The sequence below is a fragment of the Dreissena polymorpha genome, chromosome 15 (assembly GCF_020536995.1).
Source record: "Dreissena polymorpha isolate Duluth1 chromosome 15, UMN_Dpol_1.0, whole genome shotgun sequence".
Classification (NCBI taxonomy): Eukaryota; Metazoa; Mollusca; class Bivalvia; order Myida; family Dreissenidae; genus Dreissena; species Dreissena polymorpha.
Window position 1 is genome coordinate 54278349 of NC_068369.1, and position 11771 is coordinate 54290119.

The 11771-nt window shown below is 46.2% G+C and overlaps 1 protein-coding gene across 1 annotated transcript; it reads left to right on the forward strand.

The window, feature by feature from the left end:
* The first annotated feature begins 689 nt into the window (after positions 1-689).
* Positions 690-11550, forward strand: LOC127859575 (uncharacterized). Its single transcript, XM_052397079.1, has 2 exons — positions 690-906; positions 8305-11550. The coding sequence occupies exons 1-2, from the start codon at positions 878-880 to the stop codon at positions 10874-10876; spliced, it is 2601 nt and encodes an 866-aa protein (XP_052253039.1). The 5' UTR covers positions 690-877; the 3' UTR covers positions 10877-11550.
* The last annotated feature ends 221 nt before the right edge of the window (positions 11551-11771 follow it).

The window sequence follows — 11771 nt, forward strand, 5'->3', positions numbered from 1 at the left end:
CATTTTTTTCGTATCAAAATGTTTTTCGTACCCAAATTTGTTCGTACCCAAATTTTTTTTCGTACCTAAATTGTTTCGTTCCCAAATTTTTGTCGAAATAATCGGCTTTCAATTTGAATTGATCTCCCCACTCATTACATCCCGCGAAACCCTTAAGGTGTCGCAACTCTAGTAAAAACCGAATTTAAATAAAGTTTCTTGTATCTTGTATCTTGTATCTTGTTACTGATGGCTAAGGGTGTAACATATGGAATGAGTGATGTATTGGACGTCATCATTGATGACGTTCAATCGAACGAATGATAAAGGGGGCTAAGTTTCGTTAAGCTGAGGCAAATCACTGCGATTTGAGTTTCTTGAAAACTGGCCGAACACGTTTGCTAAAATTTGACATGTATGTGGACCAGAATGCGATCTACCTGTTCGCGTAGGCGTTATACCTGGGAAAAATCTAGTTTTCGAGTATTTTGTGTTTAAATACTTTTATGGGAAAGGGCACGCGCACAGATAAACATTGTGACGTCACTTCACAAACAGCGTTAGACATCCGCCATCTTGTAACGCGACAAAGAAACTCAGTGTTATTAATTCAATAAACACAGAAAATATGATTGTGTTTAATTATCATTAATACAAATGTGTATATTTTGTGCAGCGGATGTTTATTCAGACGGATACGACAGAATTACGTAAGTATGGTAAAATTGACCGGATTGTCAGTGGACCATCCCGACCGTTTTGCCCTATTGCCCTCTTTACCGAAGAACGCGCGAATGACGTAATCATGACGAAAGTGTGTGCAGTAAACAACCCTCTTGACAGGACGTTCCTTTATATCTTGCGGAGAGTATTTCTGCGCTTGTACACACTGTAGACGATGGAATCTACCCCAAGCAACTTGCTTAGGTAAGTTCTATAGTGTTTTATAGCATAAGTACTATAATTGGCGCTGCGAGCACCAAACTTGCAGTATTTTCACTTATAAACAATCGGCTATTTTTAACCGTCAGCGTTCAAAGTCAGCCATCTTGAAAATAAATAAAGTTTCATTTAAATTTAAGTTTCTTATCGTTGTTTTGTTCACTTTTAGTGAATAAAATATTTCTTTAATATACTTAAAGTACTTTTCATCAAACTAAACCGATTTCGTCGGTTTTTGTCAGCTTATTGCCTAAATTTTAGGTTTAACTATTTACGTCATATTGCGGTTCGCTGAACCGTTTAACAGCTCATCTGTGACGTCTATTTTTAGGTTGTTTATGTTTAATGTGTTGAATTGTGAATTCTATTTAAATCATCACACGTTTATATTTAGAGCAGTGTTTATTTACATTGCTCTGTCGCATCTGTAACTTGTTTCGGCTCCATATAAGCCATCTATATTAAGCTGGCTGTACATCTGAATTGTGATTGTTTTGTCTATTGTCTATCGTCAGGCGAATCGCCACATTTTTAGGTAATCAGCATAACGTTTCAGTAGAGTATTTCTACTACTCAATTTAATTCTGATAATTTCATATTTTCATCATTAATAATTCCGCTATAAGTGATGATGGATTTGAGTGTTCTTCGTATTGAATTTGATTGTTTCATTGAATTTGTTTGTGTAACTGTATTGTAGTGAAAACAATTCACTATTTATCAAGTATTAATTGGTGAATTTCTAGCTTTTTCTCTTTGGGTGTATTTATATACTCAAATAGATATCAGTAAAATTTGATTTGTTATTTTATCACAATTTCACTATAGTTATCGAGTAATAACTGGTGAATTTCTGACTTGTTCTCTTTGGGTGTATCTATATACTCAAATAGATATTTTATCAGCAAACATTAGAAACATTCATTTGTGACTTAATTACAATTTCACTAGTTATAAGGTAATAACTAGTGAATTTCTTACATTTTTCTTGAGTAGTGATATACTCATACAGATATTTTATCATTAAAAATTATTATGCATCGATTTGTGATTAAATCACATTTTTACAAGTTATAAATTAATAACTTGTGAATTTTTTGCTTTTCTTGTTGGGTATAATTGAAACATAATTTCACTACATGTGAGATTCAATACTTGTTACTTTTATTGAAATTCGTGCTTTGATTATTAAATTGTATGACATCATTGTGTTTGTGTGTTTTTCAAATGCAATGTCATTTCAAGTTTACGGGGTATTTGAATGTGTAATATTCCCGTGATTGTTTTTGTCTGCTTGCACATTTCAATTTGTGTGACCTATATTTCATTAAAATATACGTGCATTGTGTGTGCTGTTTACCCGTAAAATTAAAATCGGCGTTGCAATATTTGTCCGCTATTTCTTTCACACATTATTTTAATTACATAAATAAAAAAAATAAAAATGAATCGTGTTCAACTAGTGGATATTGACACGGCGCCGGTAACGGAACTACAAACGGTTCCAGGTATCGGCACCAGGGTGGCCCAATCAATTGTATCGTACCGGGAATTTCACGGTAGCATTACACCGGATGCTTTGGTCAAACTCCCGTATATACGACCATCAAGTCAAATGTGGAATATGATAAGATTCAGCAAATCTGAGTCAGGGACCGTGAATGAGTTGGAAATTGTGAATGAGGGTGAGGATGAAGGTGAGGGGTTAGAGGCAGCTAGTGAGCTAGTCGTTGTGCCGGACACCAATTTGGGTTTGGGAGTAATAGAAAGGGTGACGGCAGCGATTGATAGTGCGTCCCTTAGTGGACCTCCTGCATCATATATCAAATCATCTGATGCTAAGAAGGGGGATCAGGGGGCAAGGTCAAAAGTGATACAGGAAAGGACGGAGGTAGGGTTTAATCAGGGGTCAGTGGAACAGTCTGTACAATATCTGACTGTGACACCATCGCCAATGCCAATGGAGCCTAAGTCTGTTCACTACCAGGCCGCAACTCAGCCCAGTGCGGCAATAGGGTGTCAGCAGAGGTCATTAGAGCAACCTGTACAGTATAGGTCTGTGACTTCGACACAATATATTCCGATGAGCCATAGTGTGCAGTCTGGTTCATACCAGGCTATGGCTCAAATGCCCCAGGCACATGGGACGTACCCTGTTCAGTTCCATGCCATGGGGCATGGGGCACAGCCTGGTCAGTATCAGATCATGACACGTGTGCCGGTATCACAAGCGGGTCAGCTGCAATATGTGTTGGTTGGATCTCAGGGTCAATTAATTGACCCTGTAGACCAACCACATATGACATATATGACCTCGCCTGTACAGTCAGGGTATGTTGCCGCGCCACAGGTGGTACCTACACCGCAGGTGTGCAGGAGCGTAGCAACCCCACGTTGTGTTTCGCGACGTGCTTCACATGCGGTGCGCGGTGCTACCAATAACACGGTTGCAACACCTGTTGGCCAGAGAGCTATGCTTTTAGGTCAACAGAAATCTAGAATCCAGTCCTTACCTAAAGCACTGGTCTATGATGGTCGGGGAAGCTGGCATGCTTTCCTGACCAAATTTGAAAAATACGCGGGTATTTTCGAATGGGATGACTTTGAGAAGCGGGATTTCTTGTGTCTCTGTCTCACCGATAAGGCAAGTGAGTACTATGCCTTAGTGATGGACAGGGAGGTGGAGCTGGGCTACATAGAGGTAGTTGACAAGCTCGAGAGGAGGTTTGGTTACCGGGAATTGCCGGAAACGGCAAGGGTAACCTTTTCGGGTGCGCGACAGGGAGAGGAGGAGTCTGTGGATGACTGGGCGGACAGGGTTTTGACCCTTGCTGGTAAAGCCTTTAGGGGTTTGCCAGAGGAGTATATGGTGCAGGAAGCGATCTTGAAATTCTGCATGGGAGCTAAGGAGAGAGAGGCTGGGGAACAAGTTATAAATCAGCGGCCTGTGTCAATAGAACAGGCAATTGACAAACTAAAATGGGCTATCCATACTCACGGGTTAATGTATGGAAGACCAAAGTTGGTGCGAAAAGTGGAATGTGAGGGGCAGGTAGAGGTTGCTGAGGTGAAGGTGGCCTCTCAGAATAGACTGGTTGAAAGGGTGGTCAAGTTGGAGGAGAAAATGGACATCCTGATGGGTAAACTTGACCAACTGTTGGCAAGACCCACCAGAAGCCAATCTCCATCCCCAGCCAGACGCCAATGTTTTAATTGCAACGAGGCAGGGCATTTCAAAAGGGACTGTCCTAAACTTAGGAGCAGGACACCGTCCCCGGCTAGGGGTGACCGCTGTTACCGTTGTAACGAGCTTGGTCACATGGCCAGAGATTGTCCCAAACAGGCAAGTGATAAAGTCGGTGATACCCCTAGAGAAGGTAGGAAGGTGTCTTTTGCCGATTTAAACGGCAAGGGGTCAGTGTAGAGGGTCCAGACCTGATCCACAATGATAGGGGCCCACCGGTCATAATCAGACAGATAAGGTCTGATTCGATGTTCCGGGTTAAAGTGAGGCTGAACGGCCTTGCAGTACAGGCTGTAGTAGATACGGCGGCTGAGGTTACCTTGGTTTCGGACCGGGTAGTGGCTCAGTTGTCGGAAAAGGTTCCGGTGTTGGAACATGTGTACATGAAGACTGCAGGGAGAGGTCTGCAGATGAATGGTTCCATTGTGGGACCAGTAACCATCCAACTGGGTGATATGGTTTTTCAAGAGAGGGTTTATGTAGCCCCTATTGAAGATTGCATGTTGCTCGGGCTGGATTTCTTGAAAAAGCATGGAGCCACTATCGATATCGTAGGGGCCACCATGTGTTTAAATGGCCAGGTAGTTCCCATGGCTCAAGAAGGAGAGTTAGTGGAGGCAAGAGTGGCAAATGTGACTGTCGCTCGAACTGTTGTCATACCACCCAACTCGGTGGCCATGGTAAAGTGCTCTTTGGGAAAACCAATCGGCACCTTTGCAGTGGAGGCTGAGTGTGGTGATGTGATAGTGCCTATGTCGGTCCATGTTAGTGAGGCTGTGCTACGGCTACCAATGGTGAACATGTCGGGTCACCATGTAAGGCTGAAGCAAGGGAAATTGGTTGGAAAGGCAGAAGAGGTACGTTTAGTGAGACCATTGCCCGAGGAACTGACCTCAGTAAAGGTGGTACGAGAGGCGGCAAAATGTGATAAAGATATCACGGTGCCAGACCATCTCAGAGACCTTTATGAACGTTCGAAATTAAACTTGAGCGATGAAGAACAGGTGCAGGTGGCTGGGTTCTTACGTGAGTTTGAGGATGTATTCGCTAAAAACGAGTATGATCTTGGCAATTTTACTGCTGTTGAGCATTGCATAGACACGGGGGAAGCCAAACCCATTAGGCAGAAAATGCGTAGGACCCCTGTCGCCTTTGTAACGGAGGAAGAGAACCATCTTAAAAAGATGTTAGAGGCGGGGGTGATCCAGCCGTCTAACTCAGAATGGTGCTCCGCGCCTGTGTTAGTTAGAAAGCGTGATGGGTCCGTTAGGTGGTGTGTAGATTACAGGGGGTTGAACTCAGTCACGGTGAAGGACGTGTATCCTTTGCCCCTGATTGAAGACTGTATAGACATGTTAGCTGGCCAGAAGTGGTTTTCAAAGCTGGATGCTAATTCTGCTTATTGGCAGATTAAGATCAAGGAGTCAGACAGAAAGAAAACTGCTTTCACAACTAAGTATGGGCTATTTGAGTTTGTCCGGATGGCATTCGGTCTATGTAATGCACCGGCGACATTTTCTCGGGTTGTAGGCTTAGTACTGCAGGGTTTGAACTGGAACAGTGTTCTAGCCTTTCTTGACGACATCCTTGCTATGAACAAGACATTCGCTGAACATATGCTTACAATACGGGGGGTATTTGTCAGATTACGCCAATACCAACTTAAATTAAAACCCGCGAAGTGTGAGCTGTTTCAGCATAAGGTGGAGTTCTTGGGGCGTACTGTAGGACCAGAGGGTTTGGGGTTGTCCTCAAATGACGTTAGGGTGGTGGTAGACTGGCCAGTGCCAACCTGCTCTAAAGATGTAGAACGTTTCTTGGGATTGGTAAATTACCACCGAATGTTCATATCGGATTATGCCGGACGGTCGAGGGCGCTGTATGAAATAGTTAAAGACTATCAGTGGGGGGATGACCAAGATACGGCCTTCCTTGATTTGAAGGAGGCCCTAATGTCCGCCCCGGTTTTAGGACTTCCTAATCGGAATGACCCTTTTGTACTTGACACCGATGCTTCTGATAAAGCAATTGGTGCGGTTCTCAGTCAAATACAGGCAGGGGCTCCTAGGGTTGTTTGTTATGGGTCATATGCGCTGACTAAAGAACAGAGGCGGTATTGTACCACGCGGAAAGAATTGCTAGCGGTAGTGAGGTTTACTCGACAGTTCCGCCACTACTTGCTGGGCAAACGTTTCACGGTTCGCACGGACCACAGTAGCCTTACTTGGTTATTGAATTTCAAGGAGCCACAAGGGCAGATAGCTCGCTGGATGGAGGAGTTGAGCCAGTATGATATGGACATAGTCCACCGTGCTGGCAAGAAACATGCAAATGCTGATGCATTGTCACGATTGCTGGTTGATGGAGGAGACCATTATGAGCATGGTGTAACCCTTGAGGTTTTGCCATGTGGTGGTTGTCCGAAATGTACTAGGGCAGAAGAACAATGGGGTGGGTTTATTCGCGAGGTGGATGACGTTGTTTCTCTAGCACCGGTCATAATCCAGGAGGTAAGAACCGGAGAAGACTCTGGTGTCGAGAGTACTGATAGAGCCGCTCCAGTCCAGGACCGGGACGCTCTACTTAAAGAACATCAGTGGGCGGATGACGACTTCCGGTTTATCCGGAAGTGGTTATTGCATGGTACCGAGCCTCCTGATGGAGAGTTGTTTCTAGCAAACGCAGCCTCCAAGTTTTATTGGATTAATCGCCAATGTTTTAAATTGGAGGCGGATCTGCTTTGGCGAATCGACCCAAAGTCAGATCGTCAGCAGTTATTGGTTCCACGGGAATTGCGCCATGAGATCCTGGTGCTGAACCATGATATTCCTCTGTCAGGACATCAGGGCGAACAGCGTACTATTGAAAGGGTTAAGGCCAAGTATTTCTGGTACCGCATGTCAAAGGACATAATCAAGTACGTATCCAGTTGCCCGCGTTGCTCTGTAAGCAAAAAACCTAACCGTAAGGCTAAGGGCGAGATGATAAAGTTTCATTCTGGACTCCCAATGGAGAGGGTGCACATTGACTTTCTAGGTCCTTTGCCCTTAACGAAAAAGGGAAACCGGTATGTGATGATGGTGGTGGATCAGTTCACTAAATGGGTAGATTGTATACCGTTGCCTTCGCAGACCGCTGAGGTTACTGCAGAGGCAGTGGTAAATCAAGTGTTCTGTAGGTATGGGGTACCTATGGAAATAATGACTGATCGGGGTACCAACTTTGAGAGCATTCTGTTCACGCAAATGTGTAAATTATTGCACATTCATAAGACGCGAACAACTGCCTATCGACCAAGCACCAATGGTCAAGTGGAAAGGTACAATCGCACACTCATGGATGCAGTCCGTTGCTATGTAGGTTCCCGAGAAAATACTTTGGACGAAAATCTACCGCAAATCGCGGCGGCAATGCGTTCATCAGTGTGTAGGAGTACTGGTTTCACCGCTAACCGTATGATGCTAGGGAGAGAGGTTTATACTCCTGCTGAGTTGGTTTACCCATTACCACCTCATGAGGCACAGCCTGTGACTGAGTATGTCCACAATCTAGAACAAAGTATGGTGTCAGTCCATGAAACCGCTCGCAAGTGTTTAAGCGGATATCAGGCTCACATGAAGCGGGATCATGATGTGAGGTTATGTCAAAACTCTTACCGGGTTGGTGACATGGTATATGTGCTTAATGTGTCGGGAAAGAAAGGCAAAGCTAAGAAGTTGTCGCCACAATGGACTGGGCCGGGGGTTGTAGTGAAAAAATTCACCGATTTCCTTTACCAGGTCCGATTACGAGGGAAGAGGGTTAATGTGAATCATGACCGATTGAAAAGTTGTAAATTGAACAACCTTCCTGCCTGGGTGGTTCGAGAGCGAGAGAGTTGCGGTCTTGCGAAAGATGTGCAAGATGAGCAAGTATACTGTATGTGTAGGGGGATTGATGATGGTTCCTTTATGATTGCTTGCGATGTGTGTGAGGAGTGGTACCACGGAAAGTGTGTGGGTGTCACGGAGGAACAGGGTGAAGAAATAGATCTGTATACATGTCTAAGTTGTAGGACAGGTTAGGTCTATACTTATCGTATATGCCGGTAGCTTGTGAAGCTCAGGCACATTATATTATAAATATGTGGTGTTTTGCAGAACGCCACGTGTGGTTTGTCGCATGGATGGGCGTGACATATTTATTGAGGTCGAGGAGGCCAGCGGTCGGGGTACGCTTTGGAGTTCGGGGCGGGACCTCGTCATTGAGCTGGGGACGATGTTGCCCTTGGACCATGGTAGGGTAGAAAGGGCGGTGGAAGGCCAAGTAAGTTTGGCCAGGAGGAGAGGGCGCCTAGGGTTTGTATCCGAGGTCAGGAAGTACGGCCATCAAATTCTTAGTGATTCGTTCATTAAGAGGGTGTTGGCCGGTCCTGAAAAACAACGGAGGACCCCTGGGGCTTCACTGAGCGGGAGGCCCCGGGGTACTGTAGAGTTGTCCAGATCGAGACCAAAGCCGGCTCCGATCCTGACAGCGCTGGACTTCCCTGCGTTGCCAGCACAGTTGGGATCGGAGGGGGTCAAGGTTGAACCTGGGGTAGAGTCACTCGTGCCCAATCCTTCCTCGCTGGACACACTTGTGTTGCCAGTAGGGTCGGAGTGTGGGAGGGTGAAGGTCGAACCTGAGGAGGAGGCATTTGTCTCCGATTCGACATCGCTGGTTGTCCCTGAGTCGCCAGTGAGGTTGGTGGAGGTCAAGGCCGAGCCTGAAGGGGAGGCCTTCATGGCCTCGCAGCCATCAGCACTGGACTTCCTTGTGTCGCCAGTGAGGTTGGTGGAGGCTGCGTGCAAGGTTGGCCCCGAAGAAGGGGTCATCATCATCTCTGATGAGGAAGACATGGAGGTTGATGCTCCTTTGGCGGCTAACCTTGACCAGGAAATTGTGGGGGAACCCGGTTTTGCACGGCCTATAGATGAAATGGCAGAGCCCGCAGGGGCAATGTCACTTCAAGGTAGGATGATAAGAGGTATGGACCGGTGTGAGAGACGGTCCAGGCCTCTTGATAGAGGGGCAGAGTTTAATGGAGGGGTTGGGACCAGGGATAGATCCCGGTCCCAGCAGGATGATGTGGGTTTTAAGAGGAAAAAGACCCAGGGTTGTCCCGTGTGTGGATTAAGGGCAAGATCGATAAGACACCATGTTGAGGCCCGGCATTTTCCGCCTGTGTTTCGTCGGGAGGCATGGGAGAATCCGGAAAAGGACCATGTGCGGTTTAGAGGGGTAATATGCGTCATCAATAGTCTGGGTCTCCAGAGCTTTGATGAGGCTATGCTTTTCGTGGGCCGCCAGAGGTTATCAATTTCGGAGCAGTCCTGCCTGAACGACAAGGACCAGGTCTGGTTAGAAAGGGTCTCTCGCAGGTTTATGTTTTACATTCCCCCTATATTCCACGTTGCACGGGTAAACTCGCGAGCGCTCCTCTTCCACTGGAGAGTGTTGGCCGCGTTGCTGAAGCTATGCAGCCAAGAGGTAAGAGACGATTTCTTTGCCCAAAGGTTTGTCAGGCGGCGCGGCGTGGTCCAGGTGACTGGGTCGACTCAGGCAACTGAGTTGATGCAGAGATCCGGACCAGATTGTTGTGTGGCGGCCCAGGCTACTGGGTCGACTCAGGCAACTGAGTTGGTGCAGGGAGCTGGATCAGATCGGAGTGTGGTCATGGAGGCTCAGGCGACTGTGTCGAGTCCAGAGATGGATTTGATTCAGAGACCCGAGCCAGTCACTTGTGTAGAAAAAGGGGCCCAGGTGATGGCGTTGACTCAAGTGGCAGAGTCGGTCCCAGAGCCCGGGTCTCTAGGGAATGAGTGTGAATTGGGTGATGACTTTGAAATTGCACCTGTGGTTCAAGAGTGGATTTCGGTTAGGAATGCTGAACTCACCGCGTTCGACAGCCACTTTCACTTGGACCGCAGTTATAAGACGACCAAGGTTGGTTCTATTGAGGCGTTGGTGGGGCATACCGTGGGGCCAATGCCTGAGGTACCAGTGCGGGTAAATGGGGGAGTTGCAGTTTTCTGCGATCCACCCAACTACCCAAGGGAATATCCCAGTGTCACTGGTTTCGGGTCGGCTGTCGGGGTACATCCTAAGGCGCCTCTAAGGGACGTTAAAGGGGTGGTAGGACAGGTGGAGAGAGAGTTGAGGAAGGATGGGGTGGTAGCGCTTGGAGAGATCGGTTTAGACAGAACCGTGCCTGAAAGAGAGTGGGGTAGGCAGGAGGAGATGTTTGTAGGGCTGTTGGAGCTGGCTTGCCCTAGGCGACCAGTTATTTTGCATATTCGGGGGCAGGACACGTACTCTTGTGAGGCTAGTGCCCTTGCCCTCCGACTCATGCAGAAGAACGTTAGTCCGACTCAGCGGATACACCTCCACTGCTTCACGGGAACTCTCGATCAGGTTCTGAGTTGGTCCGCTGCATTTCCCCGTTGCTACTTTAGCATCTCAGGTCTGGCTGCGCGTTTTGATGAGGTGCAAAAGTCAGCTGTGCGAGGGATTCCGGCCGACCGACTCCTAGTTGAGACCGATTCTCCTTACTTGCGAGTCCGAAGTAAGAAAGACAATACTCCGGCGTACGTGGGTGAAGTTGCAAATACGGTGGCCCAGATCCGAAAGGAGACCCTCAGGGAGATATTGCGCACTACTGCTGAGAACGGCAGGCGTCTTTATAACCTGTAGGGTTCGGATACTGGAAATAGTCTGTTGGCGAGTTGGGGATCGAACCATATGAGGGTGACGCGGTTGCGCGCGCCCTTTAACTAGTGATTGAGGCGGTCGGATGTCTGTTAAACACTGGCCAAGGGGCGTCGATAATAGAATGTGTCAGGATTCAGTGATGTGGTCTATGCTTAAGGAAACGGTTGGTCAAATTATCAAATGAGTGCTCTGGGTTTAAAAATAAATAAATAAAATACAAAGGTCACATGGTGATAAATAAATAAAATACAAAGGTCACATGGTGAGTGGGTAATGCAAAGGAAAAAACTAGCCAGGAATGTTTCTGTAAGTATGAGATCATATTGTGTGGTCTTGGAACGTGGTATAGGGGTGTGGCAGACTGTCTTGGTGGGGTGAAGAGGAGGGCTATAAAATGGGGAGGAATATGGTAAAATTGACCGGATTGTCAGTGGACCATCCCGACCGTTTTGCCCTATTGCCCTCTTTACCGAAGAACGCGCGAATGACGTAATCATGACGAAAGTGTGTGCAGTAAACAACCCTCTTGACAGGACGTTCCTTTATATCTTGCGGAGAGTATTTCTGCGCTTGTACACACTGTAGACGATGGAATCTACCCCAAGCAACTTGCTTAGGTAAGTTCTATAGTGTTTTATAGCATAAGTACTATATAAGTATCATTGTGTACTTTACAGTAGATTTTACTACGGAAGAAATTTATTATATCCCACTCAGTCACTGACAAAATGAGCTTGACACATAAACAACAACCGGATCGGATTTACATCCACATAATATTGTGCGAATCCGATGCAATTCAAATTACTAATGTTTGATAACGTTTGATGAATTCGTTATATCAATATGCATTAACTTTCAAGGGGAATAATTATAA

Excerpts from the sequence above, each read along its gene's own strand:
- LOC127859575 (XM_052397079.1), top strand. The coding sequence starts at position 878 with ATGGAATCTACCCCAAGCAACTTGCTTAG. Across the intron at positions 907-8,304 it reads ACCCCAAGCAACTTGCTTAG|AACGCCACGTGTGGTTTGTC; the intron begins GTAAGTTCTATA and ends GGTGTTTTGCAG.